Raw genomic sequence first — 18,002 nt, forward strand, 5'->3', positions numbered from 1 at the left:
CTGCCTTTCATTTTTTTCCTGATATTTTTATTTCTCCATATTGTTTCATTCAGTCCGTTTGCGGCTCTGTTTGCTCTGTTCATTTGATCTTCCTCTTCAGTTTCGAGCTTTCCGTAGCTAGATAATGTGATACCTAGATATTTAAACTCCATCACTTGTTCTATTATCTGACCTTCCAGCTCCAATTTACATCTTAGTAAATTTGTGGTTGTAACCATGCATTTTGTCATTTTTGGGGAAATTAACACGTTAAATTTTCTGGCGGTTCCATTAAATTGGTGCAGCATACGTTGTAAATCGTCTTCACATTGAGAGAGTGTATTGCGTCGTCATTATAGCAGATTATTTTAAGTTGTTTTTCTCCGATTTGTTATCCTTTTTTAGTTCTTACTTTTTTATTATTTTCATCCATAATCAAGTTGAACATTAGAGGACTCAGGGAATCTCCCTGTCTTATTCCATTGCCAGCTTCAATAGGGTCGGTTAGTTCTTCTTCCACTTTTACTTTTATTGCGTTGTTTTGGTAAATATTTTCATCGTTTTGATTATTCCTAGAGGTATCTCCCTTGCGTACAATAAGTGGATAACGTCCTTTAATTTGACCCGGTCAAATGACTTGTTACGGTCCACGAAACATAGATATGCCGGTTTATTGTATTCTAATGATTTCTCTTGCACTTGCCTCATTATAAATATAGCGTCGGTGCATGATCTTCCTGACCTGAAACCTTGTTGTTCTTCTGCTATTATAGTGTTATAATTAATTAGTAAAACTTAATTACTATTTAAATGGGAATAAACCACAATTAAAGGTTAAAATACGTTTATTGACGTTTCAATTTCCACTTCGGAAATCGTTCTTAAAATACAAACATTAGTAAATTAAACAAATTTTGTTTTTTGTTACTTAGTGAAAAATTCTTCTAATAATTTAATTTTATCTGACTCATCTATATTGACAATTCATACATACATTATACATATGATATTGCCAATATTGTTGAGTTGAGTTCCTGGGACGACTTTACTTATAAGATAGTTCATTTGATTACATGAAATCAACTTTAACTTGAGAATATCCATCAGAAAAGATCATAACATGTAATTCGTCTTTAAAAAGACAAATATATGCCATGATGACAGTAAAATTCTCCTGTTAGTGATTCCATAGTAAATAAGGGAATATCATTTTCCAAATCCAAACTCAGGCAATATCATTTTAAAGTCGTCTACTTTAAAATGTATAATGTATGTCTGAATTGTCAATATAGATGAGTCAGATAAAATTAAATTATTAGAAGAATTTTTCACTAAGTAACAAAAAACAAAATTTGTTTAACTTACTAATGTTTGTATTTTGAGAACGATTTCCGAAGTGGAAATTGAAACGTCAATAAACGTATTTTAACCTTTAATTGTGGCTTATTCCCATTTAAATAGTAATTATTTAAAATACCACAAGAAAATAGCTTCAGAACAATAGTAAAACTTAGTAAAAATAATGGCCCAGATTGCAGATAGTACATAAATAATGCAAACTGCAATGCATTCAATTTTGCATCAAAATTTAGTCACAAAAAGTTTATTTATATAATTTTTTATCTCAACGCGAGTATGTGAAACATGAAAATTTACAGGAAGCCCCAGAATATAATAAAGTAACAGCAAACTTACACTTGAGTGGATGACGACGTGGGAAGAGTGTTTGTTATAAAACATTAGTGACAGAAAGAAAATTGCATTTTGAAATGAATTGCAGATTCAACCAAGCAAATAAAGTAGGTACTCAACTAGATACGACAAACTGTACAATTGTATGAAAGTGTATGAAAAATTGGAAATTTACATTTTGCCAGAACGAACGAAGCCTGTAAAATAGATTCTTATTCAATTAGTAAAAAACTGACCTATAATACTACTGGAATTTCTATCGACAATCTTTAATATATGTATGTATTATAAAACAAGGTTGCGAATTAAGCTATAATAAATATTTACAAAAAATAAAACAGAAATAGGAACAATAATTATACAATGTATAGCTAGTAGCTACAGAAAATAAGAATAGATATTTTGAACAAATAAAAAATAAACCTTTTTTCACTGAAGATCTAGTAACTGTGGCAAACGACGAGGAAGGTGTGAGTTACATGATTCGCAAACTTTCATCGTTTCGCAATTTCAACTTTCTTTCATCTCACGAGGCGGAGACTGTCACGGTATTCTTGAGCCAAGAGCATGGAGTGACGTTTTGTTGCGTTGTGCCGTTCGTCGGTTTTGTGGTTCCGATAAGGCTTGCCTTTCGAGCCTTCGTTTCAAGCGTCAACTTACCTCCAGCCTGATTCGATTCTAGGACACTGCCAGGCGGGGAGTTCGACTGGGGCGGTACATCTGTCAAAAGAATAACGCAGGTGTCCTAAGGCTAGCTCAGCGAGGACAGAAACTTCGCGTAGAGCAAATGGGCAAAAGCTGGCTTGATCCTGATGTTCTCTATGCATATAGACTACGAAAGCATGGCCTATCGATCCTTTTAGCTTGAAGAGCTGTCAGAAAAGTTACCAAAGGGATAACTGGCTTGTGGAGGCCAAGCGTTCATAGCGACGTCGCTTTTAGATCTTACCATCATTGCGAAGCAGATTTCGCCCATAGAAGCAGAAAGCTTTGGATTGTTTACACATAAACTGACTGGGTTTTGACCGTCGTGAGATAGGTTAGTTTTACCCCACAGATGACTCGTCGTTGTGATGGTAATCCCGCAAATTCGGACATTTGTGAGACAAGTGGGATTATGCCTTAACGTCTCTAAAGCCGTATCCTTTCTAGTCAAAGGTAGCAACGATATATTTTAAAGTTCCGAGAGTCGAAAGACTCAAAACAATGTGACTTTACTAAGCAATCGTAGTTTGCGATGATTATCGCGCGAGCCCTTATTTCCATTGAGATTATCGGTTTACGGTGGGATCGATTCTTGAAGGTAGACCAGATCTTTAGACGGATGAACATGGATATTATAATCGTTTCGATGTTGTAACTCGGGGAATTGTCTGTAGACGACTTACGTACCTGGCAGGGTATTGTACCTGGTAGAGCAGTTTCCACGCTGCGATCTATTGAGACTCAGCCCTCAGCTTGGAGATTCGTCTTGTCGATTAGACGACACCCCTGATATATATTGAAAAAGCGTACTTTTCATTATACCACTAATTTTCAAATTTATTTTTTTGCTGAAACCATGGACAGCCAGGTTTTAGTCTGATAGACTTATTTTGAAGAACTGTCATTGGATTATTTCAACTTTTTTAGACGTTTATTGGTTCAAGTACAGCCTCGATGTTTTCTAACGCAACGGTCGATTTTTAACGACCTTCTTGAGTGAACGACGACCACGATTAAGAATAATTAGAAAAACGCCGGGCCCAGATAGTGTTGCATCAATATCCGAAGTAATTTAAACTGGGCATATTAAAAATCAAAAAAATCATCGCACCAAAATCTTCGAGATCTCCTTGTCTTAATTATTCAAACTTCTGTAAATATTTTGAGTTACCAGTCTACCAGAGTTTAGTCTATCATTAACACATCAACTGTTACGATGCAAATGCAAGATTTGTGGTTTCCAAACCGAGGTTTTCATACTACGAACCTTATGTAACAAATCTCATACAGTTTTTTATGAACTTTAAATTATTTTCACTACTACGCTTAACAATTCTTGTTAAGGTTCTTATTTTTAATGTAAAGAACCAGCTGTTTCAAAATACCATTTGTTTTGTTCTAAGCGCCCGAACTAAAAGGAGCGAAAAAGAGAGACGTACAATTATCATAAATTAATAATGCATCAAGCTATTACATGGGTTATCTGTAATGGTAAATAGTAAATACTAGTAAATTGTGATGAATAATCGTAATCAATAAACAGCGTGTTAGGCGGATGAGGAAATAGACCGACTCTCGGCAATTATCGTATATATACATAATGCAACAGTCACTAGCTGATGCTTTTAACATAAAGTGTGTATATATTATCTATATGTTAAATTGACCAATGGAAAACATCAAAATGTTGTTAATACAATTAAGTAACCATGGCACACAAGTTTTTGGTAATAAATATATTTTTGACCAAAAACTACAAACGCCAAAATAAATACAGTGAGAACTCTTCCACAGGATTGAAAAATCACGTATTTGAAACACTTCTTAATTTACTTTTATCTCTATCTTCTTTTTCTAGTGCTTATTTTCTTTGGATGTCTAGGATTCATTTTTTTAACACAACTTTATCATTTTAGTGTTCTGACCAATGGATGGCATTCTAGGCTGTTGCCTTAGATTTTTTAGCGATGATATACTTCGAAACATCTTTCAACTGATAAGTTTCACGTTCCATATGTAAAAGTTCTTTCTGAAAATAATCCACAACAGATTTTACAAAAAGTGCGAAGAGGTTATGGGCCCAGAACAATTGGGTTTCAGGAACGGTATGGGAACTCGAGAGATTTTGTTTAGTTTCATTGTGTTCATGCAAAAATGTCGCGAACAACAAAAAATGCATATTTGTGTTTCATAGATTGTCAAAAGGCCTTTGATAAAGTCAAGAAAGAAAAACTAATAGAATGTTTACAAAAAAGTACATCTACTCCATTGATATAAACCTAATTCTTCTTCTGCCAGTGCCTATCCTCTATGGATGTTGGCTACCACAATGGCCCATCGTATTTTATTAGCAGCTGTTCGAAATAGGTCTGTGGTGGTCATACCTGTCCACTGTCTCAAATTCTTAAGCCAGGATATTCGGCGGCGTCCTGGTCCTTTATTTCCTTCTATTTTCCCTTCTAATATCAATAGTAGGATTCTGTATTTATTTTCATTTCTCAATATATGTCCGAAGTATGCTAACTTTCTTTCTTTAATGGATTTCAAGACTTCAGGTTCTTTTTGTAAATGTTGCATTACTGCGTCGTTACTTAATAAACCTAATACGTGAACTCTATTGGAACCAAAATGCATTTGCTTAAACGGAGATGGGGGACACTGAGATCATAAAAATCCAAAGATTAGTTAGACAAGGTTGTACACTCTCACCAGTATTATCCAACCTGTACTCAGGGTACGACCTCTGGATGGAAATAAGTATTCTCCACTGAGAAATAAATAGAGAATAAAAATACTTTTTTCTCAGTGTATAATTTTGCAAGTGCTGCAAAAGGTCAAATATCTTGGTCCCTACAACATCAAGGAGTTTCGCTTCTGTCTGGTTATTAATTCTGTGCTCATAGTACGTAGCAATATATTCTGCAGTATTAAGCCCACGTTGTAACAAGTTTTTAGTTAATGCTATGGAGTAATAATTTTTTGAACATAATAAAAGAAAGTTGGTTTATTTGTGTCCTGATAGGGACACTTTTGCTACTCTATTATTAAAAAGTAATTCAAACAATCAAAACCTTTCTTTAATCATGTTTAAATGGCACGGAAAAAGAACTGGATCATGAAATTATGAAGAATTATTAAAAAAACTTCAAACAAAAACCAAAAATATATGTGTGTAGGTATACAAAAAGTTTCATATGATAGTTAATGACGACGTATGTGTTCGATAAAATCAAACAAACCGATTGAAGTTTCTTTGATGTTTATTCAGTCACCGTTTCACAGTATTCCCACCAGATACAGTTAGGGCACTTTTAAGTATCTCACACACAGCTTGATATTTTTATTCCTCGAACGTAATCCCTAATTGGAAAGTCTACGTATTTCGGAAAGCTTATCCAGAACGAGCCTTTTGGGGTTGAAGAGGGCAAACGAAAGGCAGAGACCTCTCCCAGAGGCTGCACCCGCGTCCCGAGATGATTACCAGCTCGTTGCTCAAAGGACTCTCCGAATTTATCTCGTCACGCAGTGACGAAACATATGGGACGCGGAAAACAATAATATGTTTTTTTAGAAAAAGATTTCCGTTGTGGTTGTGGCCAAAAAAATTGAACAACTTGTTTAGGAGTTAAAAGGACACTAAATTTATTTTAAGTAAAATTAAAAACCGTTAAAAACTTTAATTTAAATAATTTTAAACTAACATTTAAATTAACAGACAATAAAATAAAAAAAAAAGTTTCATAATATTGATTATTTTAACGAAATCATAAAATAATCCTTAAATATGAATATTAAAATCGAGTATTTCCTCCTTGAACTCAAATAGCAGCTCTCATTCTTTCTGGCATAGACTGGATTAAAGCAGCAATCCCGTTTTATGGTATTTCTTCCCACTCGTTTACCAACGCGTGTTCTAACGCCACAAAAGTTTCAAACTAGCCATAATTTAGCGTAAATACTCTTCACACGATGTGGTGCAAAAATCATTAAAGTTGAAATGGGAATACGCTGGACATGTAGCTAGGAGCGATCTAAACAAATGGCACAGATCAATTTTAACCTGGAGACCATACCAACACAAAAGACCCAGAGGCAGACCTCCTATGAGATGGACAGATGATCTGAAAAGGACTGCCGGGAAAAATTGGCTACAAGTAGCGTATACAATAAAAAACAATGGAAAGGAAGACTTGAAGAGGCTTATGTTCAGATGTGGACGTGAATGGCTAGATGAAGAAGAAGAAGACTCTTCACAAGTTGTCCCACAAATTATCTATGGGTGGATTTATGGGGAGCAATTGCCAAACGATCTCGTAAAGTTATAACGTGAAGAGATATGTCATTAGTAGCACTTGTTTTGCATTTTATGCCTTACGCTTATTTACACAAGTTTGTTCAAAACATCCGAATACCCTTTTGATAGTAGAGCAATGAACATGAAGAATTCTTGCAAGACATTCATACCTAAGCCCATCTTCAACAATAGCAAGTACTTTTGCGTAAATATATTCTCTAAATAAGATCGCTGTTAAACTGACATTAGGGAAACGAGGAGTAACGAGCAAATCCGTCTCGTTAAAAAAAAATAACGTTTAGCGAACTGTTGGTAACCAGTTCATTATTTTTCTCTTAAAAACCAACCAATGCACTTAAAGACAAAAGAAAAGACAACATGTAGAAAAAGGATCATTCTGAACGTAACATTTGGTTACGAAAATATTCCATAGGGTACTAGAAAATAAAGGTTATACAAGTTTTTAATTAACCTTGTACGATGAAGAAGAGATGAGAAGAGTAAGACCAAAGAATATAGACGAAATAAGCGTCTATATTCTTTGGTAAGACATTTAAGAAAACGATAAGTAGCGGCTACATTAACCCTTTCAGTACCTCTTTTTTTTTCAGCGAACGAAAAAATATTTTTTGGTTAAAATGTACTTATAACAGTTCATATAACACTTTTTGGACATTAATAAAAATATAGCATGTATACATAAAAAAATTTATTATGGGTTCATTTGTACCCAAAAGTACTTAACAAATCTAAAAAACTAGCGCATATGAAACATAAAAAAGCAATTTCTTTCCTTTTGAAGGCACAAATGGACATTGCACTTCTGACATTTCCATCTTGATTTTCCTATACAACCAGGGTTTTTACATCTTAAAGGTAAAGGTAGCTGAGGGTGCTCTGGAAAATGTCCAATGATATCTAATCGCACCTCAGTAAGAGGTCTAATTTCAATGTTTTGGCGTTTTTCAGCTACTACTGGACTAGATGTACCGCTTGAAGGTCTTCCCCGTTTTCGGTTATTGAAAGAGTTGACTTTTATGAGGGCTTCACCAACTTTCATCCTAAAGTGTAGAAGGTCCATGATATATTTTTTTGGAATTCCTAAAGTATGCATATCTTTTTTATATTCTAACCATGAATTTGTTAGGGCCATGTCAACTGCATGGAAGATTAGTCGAACAGTCCACTTTCTGCAACGGTTTTTTACTCTGTAAAACGCAATAAGAGCATCTGTTTTATCTATGCCACCCATGGACTTATTATACTTTTGTATAACTTCGGGTCGACTTACGTCAATGAAACATTTTGTTTGTTTATTCCAACGTTTTACAACATCTTCTGTACCAACCCCAACGAAGTTGGATACCATTATCACTGACTTGTTATCTAACCATCTGGTTACTACAATTCCATCAGAAGAGATAATTTGTTCCGTTGATCCTCTCTGGTTTTTTGAAAAATCTTTTACATCAGTTAAAGGTGGTTTAGAAAATCTATTGATCCTCGCAGTACCAGCAACAAGTATTGATTTTTGGTTGAGAATTTGTAAAAGATTATAGCTCGTAAAATAGTTGTCACAGTACAATGCATGCTTATTAGGTTCAAGTCCTTTTGTTAATTGCAATACGATAGCTGCACCTTGTCCATATTTCAAATTGGAAGGTTCTATTTCTGTGGTACTACCTTGATAGATTAGAAAATTGTAAATTAGTCCACTTTCACCACCTAATAAATACAGTTTCACTCCCCATGGATTAGGCTTATTTTTGATGTATTGTTTTATAGACAATCTCCCTTTGAAAGGCATGATTTGTTCGTCTATGCAAATATTTGTTTCTATATGCAGTTCTTTACATCTCTTTAGGACTGATTCAAAAACTGGTCGAACTTTCCACAGTTTGTCGTCGCTCTGTCTGGTTTCCAGATTGTCAACACAATGTATGTGCGTGCGAAGTTTGAAATAACGATTCAATGTCATTGTGTCCGAAAAAATATCAATTTTTAAAGATCTGTCCAAAAACATTCGCAGTCTTGGAAATTTTAGACAGCCTGTTAGAATACTAAGACCAAAAAATGATTTTATTTCTTGTAGATTACACGGTACAAATTTCTCATTTCCAGTTTGCAAAGCATACATATTCGTATATTGAACGAAATTTTCGAATATACTTTCGGGAAAATATCTCATAAAATATGTAACTGGATATTCCTCAGAACAGTTTTCATTAGAAATCTGTGTTATTTTATTAGGTAATTGTCGTGTTAGATATTGAACATTCTGAACCATTTTACATTTTTTTTTCAGAGTAATGAAGTTATAATAGTTACCATCGTTTTCGCCCTGTTCATCATCATCCTCCTTTTCTACCTCATTATCCTCTTCCTCGTCCTCCAATTCGTTTTGATTTTCTGAGACATCATCTATCATATGTCCAACTCTCTGTCTTACTTGTATTTTTTCTTCGCAGTCACTGTCGTCATCACTAACAAATCCTTCTATGTCGGACATTTTTTCCAGCTCTTCCAGGAGTTCTTTCTCAGTTAAATACTTTTTTGGAGGCATTTTACTCTGAAACAAAAAATAACACTGAGTCATTTTGGCTACAATTGTGCCCATCGAATTTGAAGCACACTTCTATATTTGAAAAAAAATCTAATTTCAATAAAATATATTCACAATTAGTAAGAAGTAACACTACTTTCAACATTGCACTGAAATATAAACGGCGATTGACTTTATTCAAACTAATATTTGAAGAAACAAGTACACTTACCTCTTATGAACAATGCAATTATATAAAATAAGTATAGTACTTATAGAATATAGATTTCGATAAACTTGCCTAAGTTGCAGATTCCTGTAGAATTATATATGCATTCAAATTAATGGGTACAATTATACCCAGCATGACTGAAAGGGTTAATATTGACTAATTTGTAAAACGAAAAAATTTGTAAAAACAAGAAGAAATTTCCGAAATATCTTGAATATCTTACTTGATTTGTTCGTTATTATTCCTTTATTAGATGTACTGCCTACAAACAAGGCCACGTACGTATGTTTCGTCACATAGAAAGTGCAATTAAAGGAAGTAAACTTGTTATTGTTAGTTATTAAAATGATATTAGAATGCCATTACGATAGTAGGATAATTGACACCGTGTAATGTCTGTTATCACCTTAAAGATACAAGTTAATTAAGTCCGGGAACTAAAATTTCAAATTAGTCATTACGAATATGAACTTATTTAACAAACGTTAAGCATTCGACTGTTTTCTTCCATATACGTTTTTTGTTCATAAAATTGTAACATATGGATACCTACTTCTGTCAAAATGATTATCTGTAGGTTATCTTAAAAATATTCAAACTTTTTTGTTCCTCGAGATAAACCTTTGACTAAATTTTCAAATATTTTCTGCGAAATTTCTTGTAATGCTCGTTTGAACTGTATACTTAATACATTAAAACATTATTAAAAAAAAATCTGTTAATTATCTGAATTTTGCTTGTATTTTAGTTTGTCCCATTATATAATAGTTGTCAAGGCTCCTATTGTTAAATATTTAAAGGGAAATCTTAGTTTGTAATCTTTTTATACTTTTATTAAACATTTTTAGTGTTTTATTTTCCAATACAAAAGAATATATGATAGAGATTATGTTTACTAGCGATCCAAGGCAATCATTTTATCGATATATTTAAAACCGCTGTTGACCGAAATGATCAATGTGTTCATAGTTTTTTATATCAGGTTTTATAGAAGAATAACAGTCCGTCAGTGGCATGGTTTAATTTCTATAGCAAAGAATTTTAATGAAGGCCACCGGAGACGATATTTTATTTTCGTTTAAGCTCTTGTACGTGCCACCGATCGAGAAGGCGAGACGTAAATAAGTGACATGAAAAAGTGGAAAAAATTTCCAAAGCCAACTCAGGTCACGCCAACCTTATTAATTGCAATCGTCAATGACTCTTCGACATGCGAAAATGATTATCCAAAGATTTTGTTTTTGTTCTTGTACTTTAAATGGTTTCTTAAACACTAAACTCATTTATTAGCTATGGAAATGAAGGTTGTTAATTCGAGAATTATAATAATTATTGTTTAGTAGAAACAACATTTTGTCGCAATATAAACGAATTATTTGTATTTTCGGCTTTCTGGGCTTTGTCACTGAGTTTAAATATTATTATATTTAGTTAAAAGAAAATGGGGAGAATATAGCTATTATTTTATATAAATATTATATTTTTAAATGAGATTAAACCACAATTGATTATAATAGAAATTATATTATCCATTTGTTTTGACGTTTCGAGCTCCAATCCAAAAATCGTTTTCAAAAAGAATTAACATTAAACAGGGAGTTATTTTAACCTGTATTTGTTTATTAATTGGCGCTTTGTTTCAGCCAATTTGACAGCTGACTTACTTGGACTCGATCTCGTAGGCAAATAGCTATGTTTTGAGATGAAATTCTGAGGATGATATACCATTAGATTGATTTTTGTGTGTTTATGTAATTAATTGTAGACGATGTGTCTCTGACCTTCTACTAAACCATTAATCTTGGCATATTCTTGTTGCCGACTTCTTCTGTTAGTATTGGCTACACATTTTTCTTCATGTAGTAAAATAAGGGCTGCTTGTTTGATTTTTCTCTTTTTGCAGTATGTTTCTTTTATGACTATTGATTCATCTTTCCATTGTACTATGTGCTCATTGTCCCAGGCATGTTTGTATATCCTGCCGTAGTCTTTATTTTTGATGTATGTTTCATGCTCATTGATCCTTTTATTTTATAGATGTAGTTCTTTGATCTCTCCTTTGTGTTGTTAGGTTTGGTTTTGGATAGAATACGTGCCAGTTAATTGGTTGTTTTTAACATTTTTTTTTTAATTTTTATGATGAGCCCTTTACATACGCTCTCAAGAATGGAACTGAAGGTGACAACAATATTACAAAGGAAATAAATACATATGATCACCACTAAAACACGTAAATGGCATACACGTAAACTTATCAGCAATTAGCATAAATACAAGCGTAGATGATACAAACTCATCACCGCAATAAACCCAGCCATTTTAAAATAGACGTGAAGAGATATGCAAACTGATCAATGTCCTACTTGCACCCCGTGGCAGGTCTGGACCATAAAATGCTTGCAAACCGCTAAGGTTTGATAATTTAAAAGAATAATCAAGTCCGGATGTATTTAATGCAAATGTAATGCTGGTATTTGAAAATTCCTAAAACTATGCAAAAAGAAAAATGTCTCTTCAATTGCACTTGTTTCTTTAACATGGATAGTGAATTGCTCATTGAGTGCCTCTAATACGTCTAATAGGCCACTCACTGTGAGACGTCTGATATAAATAAATATATCAGTTAAATTTTAAAGCAAAAGCCGTAAACAAGTAGTGTAACAGGTAACAGCCAATCTTCCGCATTGAAGAGCCCCCAGTTCCTTTTAGGCAAAAATTCTGGTGAAGAGTTTGAATTATCTCCGGTGATGAGTTTACGGGTCTCCAAAGAATTCCGGTGATCGTTTTGCTATACATCTGAGGGTCTAATAATTATGGGGGGCTATAAGGCGATGACGTCCAAAACATGGGTATACAGGGTGTTTCATACAGGTTCCACCACACAAGATCTATCTCTGTTTGCTACGCCTATTTGTCTACCATCCTCATCTATACCATCCCTCCATCTGAGTTTTGTCCTACCCCTACTTCTACTTCCCACAGGTTGTGACATAAGGATTCTTCTAGGAGGGTTGTTCTGCTGTGATTTTGCCAGATGTCCTGCCCATCTTAGTCTTCCTATTTTTATAAAGGATACTACGTCTTTACCACCAAATATATGTTTATATCTGTGATATATCTCGTAGTTGTACCTCCTTCTCCAAACACCATTTTCACAGATGCCACCGAATATTCTTCTCAGAATCCTTCGTTCAAATATAAGCGGGAGGTTTTCATCTGCCTTGGAAATGGTCCATGTCTCCGACCCATATGTCAACACTGGTTGTATAAGGGTTTTGTATATGGTTATTTTTGTTTTTTTGGCTCAAGTTTCTGCTTCTCATATGTCTACTCAGTCCAAAATAGCATTTGTTTGCTAGGATTATTCTTCGCTTGATTTCTTCCGTCGTGACGTTCTCCTTGGTGATCAGGGAGCCTAAGTATGTGAATTTGTCCACCACTTCAAAGGTAGAGTTACCAACCGTGAATTGGTGGCCGATGTTTCTGGTTCTATTGTTGGGTGTTGATGCCATTATCTTAGTTTTCTCCTCATTTACTTGCTAGGCCCATATTTTGCAGTGGAGATACAGTGCTGCTTTATCTCTCCAACTCAGGTCAACATACAGTGATTTTTATTTTTAAATTATGATTTTTCGGACGTTGTCCATCTGGGCGTGATGTCGTAATCGATCAGTTTTTAAATGAAGATAGGAGTCGTGTGCTGGCTCATTCTTTAATTAGTGATATAAACATTATCATAATTATTTGGTTGGTTAAAAAATATGTAATTTTTGAATTAAATTAATTTATACAGCAAGAAGTATGTAAGAAATTTATTTAATACAAAATACATTTTACTGCTGTCAGAAAATAGAAAAAAATGTGTGACAAAAAAATTACTTTTCACTTCCACATCTAGATGGATAACGTCATTAGTATGATAGACAGAATGACAGATAGTATGACAGAAAGATTTTGTTTTATTCAGAGCTTACCACAAGTTCGCTCTGAAGAGTCCAAAAGAACGGTGGTGGTCTGTATTGAAATCAAATCCTAACTGTCTTTTGCAAAAATCAACACATTTCGGAATTTGTCTATAAAGTTGCCTATTCTCGAAAAAATTAATTCATATGATTCATACGATAAAAATTGATGTAAGTAAGTAAGTAACATATAGGCATTTAATAGTAATATAATTAATGTAAATAACATAAAGGAGATAATAAGATAATAAGAAATATTTGGAATTAACATATTTAAAGAACGACTGAACGAATATTTAAAAGCTACGTTCAGTAAGAAGAAGAGTCGCACACCAAAAAAAAATGAGTACGATAAACAGCTGTACCTAATGCATGCAGCAATGAAGAGGCGGAAATTTCAGAAAAAGTGTTTTTAAACTAAAATTTTAACAAATAAAATCAAAGATACGGCAACTGTAGACAATGAAGTCTATTTTTTGGGGATATGCCGCCAATCCTGGGAATTGAGCTTTTTATTAGTTGGTAATAAATCTTCATTATCTCATGTTATTTGCAGTTGTTTATTAGTAGTTCGTTATATGTTTTTTGTTTTTTATCTTTCACCTTTTTATTATACTTTTTTCTTTTGTTTTTCCTCGACGTCACCTCCTACTCCACTTTTAATATTATCACTCCACCTTTTTCGTGGACGATATGTGCTCCTTCCAATTGGCGACTTGTCCCGGGATATTCTTATTACTCTGTTCTCTGGCGTTCGACTGATATGGTAGTTCCATTCTCTTTTTCTTACTTTCCCAATCATTAATGTTGTTCTTTTGCATATGTCTTGAATCTCATTACTCCTTGTTCTGCTTCGTAGTATTTTTCGGTTATTCTTCTTAGGATTCTCATTCCATTTGGATCCAGATTTCTTTTTGTTGTACTTGTGTCTGGTCTTGTTTCTGTAGTATATTTTATGCCAGGTCGGATTACAGACTTGTATATTTTCCTTTTTTGTTTGTGTGTGTTTCTCCGTATTATTTCGTTAAGGCACCCCCTGCTCTGCTAACTTTAGACACTTGTTCCCTTACTTCTTCTTCAATGATATTGTTGCCCAATCAGTTTATTTCCAGATATTTAAATTTCATTACTTGTTCTTTTTTGCTTAGGCTTTTAGGCTTTGGTAAAACTGGTATAGCATTCGTTGTAGATCCTCTTCATTCTCTGCTATCCGAACTGCGTCGCCGGCGTAGCATATTATCTTTATATCTTTATTTCCCATTTGGTATCTTTTTTTTGTTTGTACTTGTTTTACAACATTATGGAATAAAGTGGGTTTAGTGAATCCCCTTGTCTATCTATTCAGTCGTTTATATTCGAACTTTTTCTTCGGTTCTTTTTCTTGCGTATATGTTCTCTATTATTTTTTATGATATCCAATGGTACTTTTCTGGTGTATAGCAGGTGTATCGCTAAAGCGGCACTCTGTCTACAGTAATTCTCTAGGCATAGAAGAAAATAGTAAACATTTTGTAGGTTATTATTTTCGTTAATAATTTCAAAGTAGTGCTTAATAAATTTATATCTTGGGTTTTGGGTCTTTTTTCACCCTTTTTTTTTTTAATAGAGGAATCGTAGTAGTCGTTTTTTATTCCTCAGGTACCTTAATATCTTATTAAACATTATAGCTAATTGTCACATAAGCTGTGTTACACCATATTTTATAAGCTCATTTGCTATTAATTTTTCGGGCACCTTTCTCTTTTTCAACTTTGTTTGTCTGAGATATGTTGTCCATTCTTCTTTGGTAATGTGCTTAATTTCTATTAACTCATTTATTTTTGTTCTTTGACCTCATTATAAAGTTCCCTTTCTTTCGAATTTTTTTTCCATTGCTCTGTTTTTTTCTATCTGACTAGTGCACGTGTCTCGTTGCGAATTGCGAACCCTCTTCTATTGTTCATAAGCCTGGGTTGTTTCATATTTATATTTCACATAAACATTCTTTTTTTCGTGGCTTTTATCTCTTTTGAAAAGAAAGGTTTGCGTATTTTTTGCTTATTTTTTGTTTATTTGTCTCTCTCCATGAGCCTATTTTGCCGCTGTTTTTATGTTGGTTTTAATTTTTTCCCAATTAATTTCAATATCTTCTTCCCCCGTGATTATTGGTTGTTTAATTTTTTTTTAACCTACTTTGATATATTCAAAACTAAATAAAAATTTTGGTTTTTTCTTTAAAAGAAATTTTCAATATAGGAGTCAATATTCACTTAAAATATTGATAATAACTTTTTATATTTAATGAATTTAAAAGTCTTTCTTGTTTGATAAACGTTGATATCGTTTAACAAAAAGATATACTTTTTGTCCCAAACATTTTGTTTAGGAATACACCATTGTTTATAACGGATTTGTCATTGGCCCGAAATGTTGAAATCATTAACCATTGTAAGTGAAGTAGGTATTTGTATTGTTTAAATTACAATCTTAATCCTCCCCTAAGTTAATAACTCATTAACGCAGGTAGTTATACTTTCACATTTCACTGGAAATATATTAAAATAATATTTGGCCCATTTGTCATAAAAGCGAGTGTCTTCAAAAAATATGTTCAGTTTTCAGTTGTAATTGTAGTTAGTAAGTATGGTGATTGTTCGGAGGAAAGTGTTGACTATCAAGGAAAAAGTGGTGATATTGTGCGAGATCGATCGCGGAAAGAAGCAGAATGAGATCGCTACGAAATACAAAATTGCGGAAAGTACTCTATCGACGATCAAGAAAAATCGCGATCAGATTATGAAAGCTTTTAATTGTGGGATCGGTAACGGCGGCACTAAAAAACGGATCAAGCCATGTACTTTTCAAGACGTAAACGAAAAAGTTTTAGTGTGGTTGTCACAACTGAATAAAGAACAGAGAGTATCTGCGAGATCGGTGCGGGAAAAAGCGCTCGATATTGCTAAAAGTTTAGGATATACGGAATTTAACGCCAGCATTGGATGGTTAGAAAAGTTTAAGAAGAGGCACGAAATCCAGAATAAATTGGTTCCCACAAAACGAGAATGCGCAGTAAGTACCTTTCGAATTTTATACTCTGCAATATCTTCACTACAGCGTTTATTTTATCTTGTTTTGTACGTGTAATGCATTATTTAGAAAATTATCAAAATAGTGTCGAAGTAACATTTTCCCTTCTATTTTCCTTCTAGGTACATTTAGGCGGAACCACAATATATATCAACAAATAAAAATACACATGATCTACCGTTGTTATTCATTATTAGACTTCGGCAAATATGCAAATAAAAATGTAGAAAATATGCGCATAAATATGCACGTGTTTACCCGAAAATATGCAAATATTTTACAAAATATGCATACAAATAAATAAAAAAATCGTAAAATAGTAACAATTTTATTTAAAAAAAAAGTGTACATAATTAAATATTTCCTACTATTCATTAAGATTTACATTTATTTTAAGTAACTACATCATTTTTAAGTATGAATAAACTTATTTAGAATTATGGTAACAATAAATGACCAAGTGGTGTTCAAAATTTTCTAACAAAAACTTGTGGCTTCTGTCTGAGTACATATATTTATATAATGGAAAAAGTTCGTTCAACATCAACTGATGTAACGAAAGCATTTTTCAAACTAACCAAAACATTTGGTTTTTAAATTAATTATTTCCGAAATATTTCCAGCTAGAACACTGACTACTTCAGAAAGAATATGGTAACCTTTATTTTTTTCCATAGTAGCTTCAAATTTTTTTAAAATATCTTTTCCAATATTACCTCTAACGTTCCGACAACATGACGCAAATTCTTTTATTAATGCTGTACTTTCGAACAATGACAGTTTTGGTGATTCTAACTGAGTAATTGTTTTTTGAACAAAACTAAAATTTGATTTTATAAATGAAAGTTCTTGTTGAAGCAAGTTACTCTGAAAAGTTTGTTTAGAATCCAAAAGAGATTGGGAACTTTCATCTGTTAACGTATCAATTATGTTCTTTATTTTAACAAAATGATCTGCATAAAAATTAGCTGCTTCTAACCATGTTCCCCATCGCGTTAAAATAGGTTGTGGTGGAAGAGGAATGTTAGGTAGCATTTCTTTATAAAGTTGAATTCTTATAGGAGATTTAAGAAATACTTTTTTGACACTGGATATCATGGTATTTACAAGAGGAAACTTTTTTCGTATTTCCTCTGCAACTCTGTTTAATCCATGCGCTACACAAGTAACATGTATTAAATCTGGGAAAAATATTTTTAAATTTTGTCCTGCTTTCACCATATAAGGAACAGCATCCGATAAAATAAGCAGTAATTTATTAGAAGGAATAGTTGTCGGAAGAAAAAAAGTTGCTAATGTTTCTTGTATCAAACGCGAAATTGTTAAAGCATTTGTTTTCTCAAGTTGCTGGCATGAAATAAGATGAGATTTTGGTAAGGTATCTTCTTTAAGAACACCAATCAATAAATGAGCAATATACTTTCCTGAGGAATCAGTGGTTTCGTCTACAGATATGTAAAAATAATTATCTGCAATTTCTTCCTTAATATTAATTAACACCGACGAGTATAGCCCGTTCACATTATTTCT

The 18,002-nt window shown here is 33.2% G+C and overlaps 1 protein-coding gene across 5 annotated transcripts in view; it reads left to right on the forward strand.

The window, feature by feature from the left end:
- The window catches only part of sbb (scribbler), a 297,475-nt gene that overhangs the window by 243,861 nt on the left and 35,612 nt on the right, over nucleotides 1–18,002 (forward strand). Inside the window, exon 1 of one of the 5 annotated variants that reach the window (XM_072539802.1) lies at nucleotides 15,818–16,454. The exons of the other annotated variants lie outside the window; for them this stretch is intronic. Coding sequence (XP_072395903.1) covers nucleotides 16,029–16,454 — 426 coding nt within the window. The 5' untranslated portion in view covers nucleotides 15,818–16,028. Of the gene's footprint in view, nucleotides 1–15,817; nucleotides 16,455–18,002 lie in introns of those variants that run through there. 5 annotated transcript variants of the gene reach the window in all.

This window comes from Diabrotica undecimpunctata, chromosome 8, assembly GCF_040954645.1.
Source record: "Diabrotica undecimpunctata isolate CICGRU chromosome 8, icDiaUnde3, whole genome shotgun sequence".
Lineage (NCBI taxonomy): Eukaryota > Metazoa > Arthropoda > Insecta > Coleoptera > Chrysomelidae > Diabrotica > Diabrotica undecimpunctata.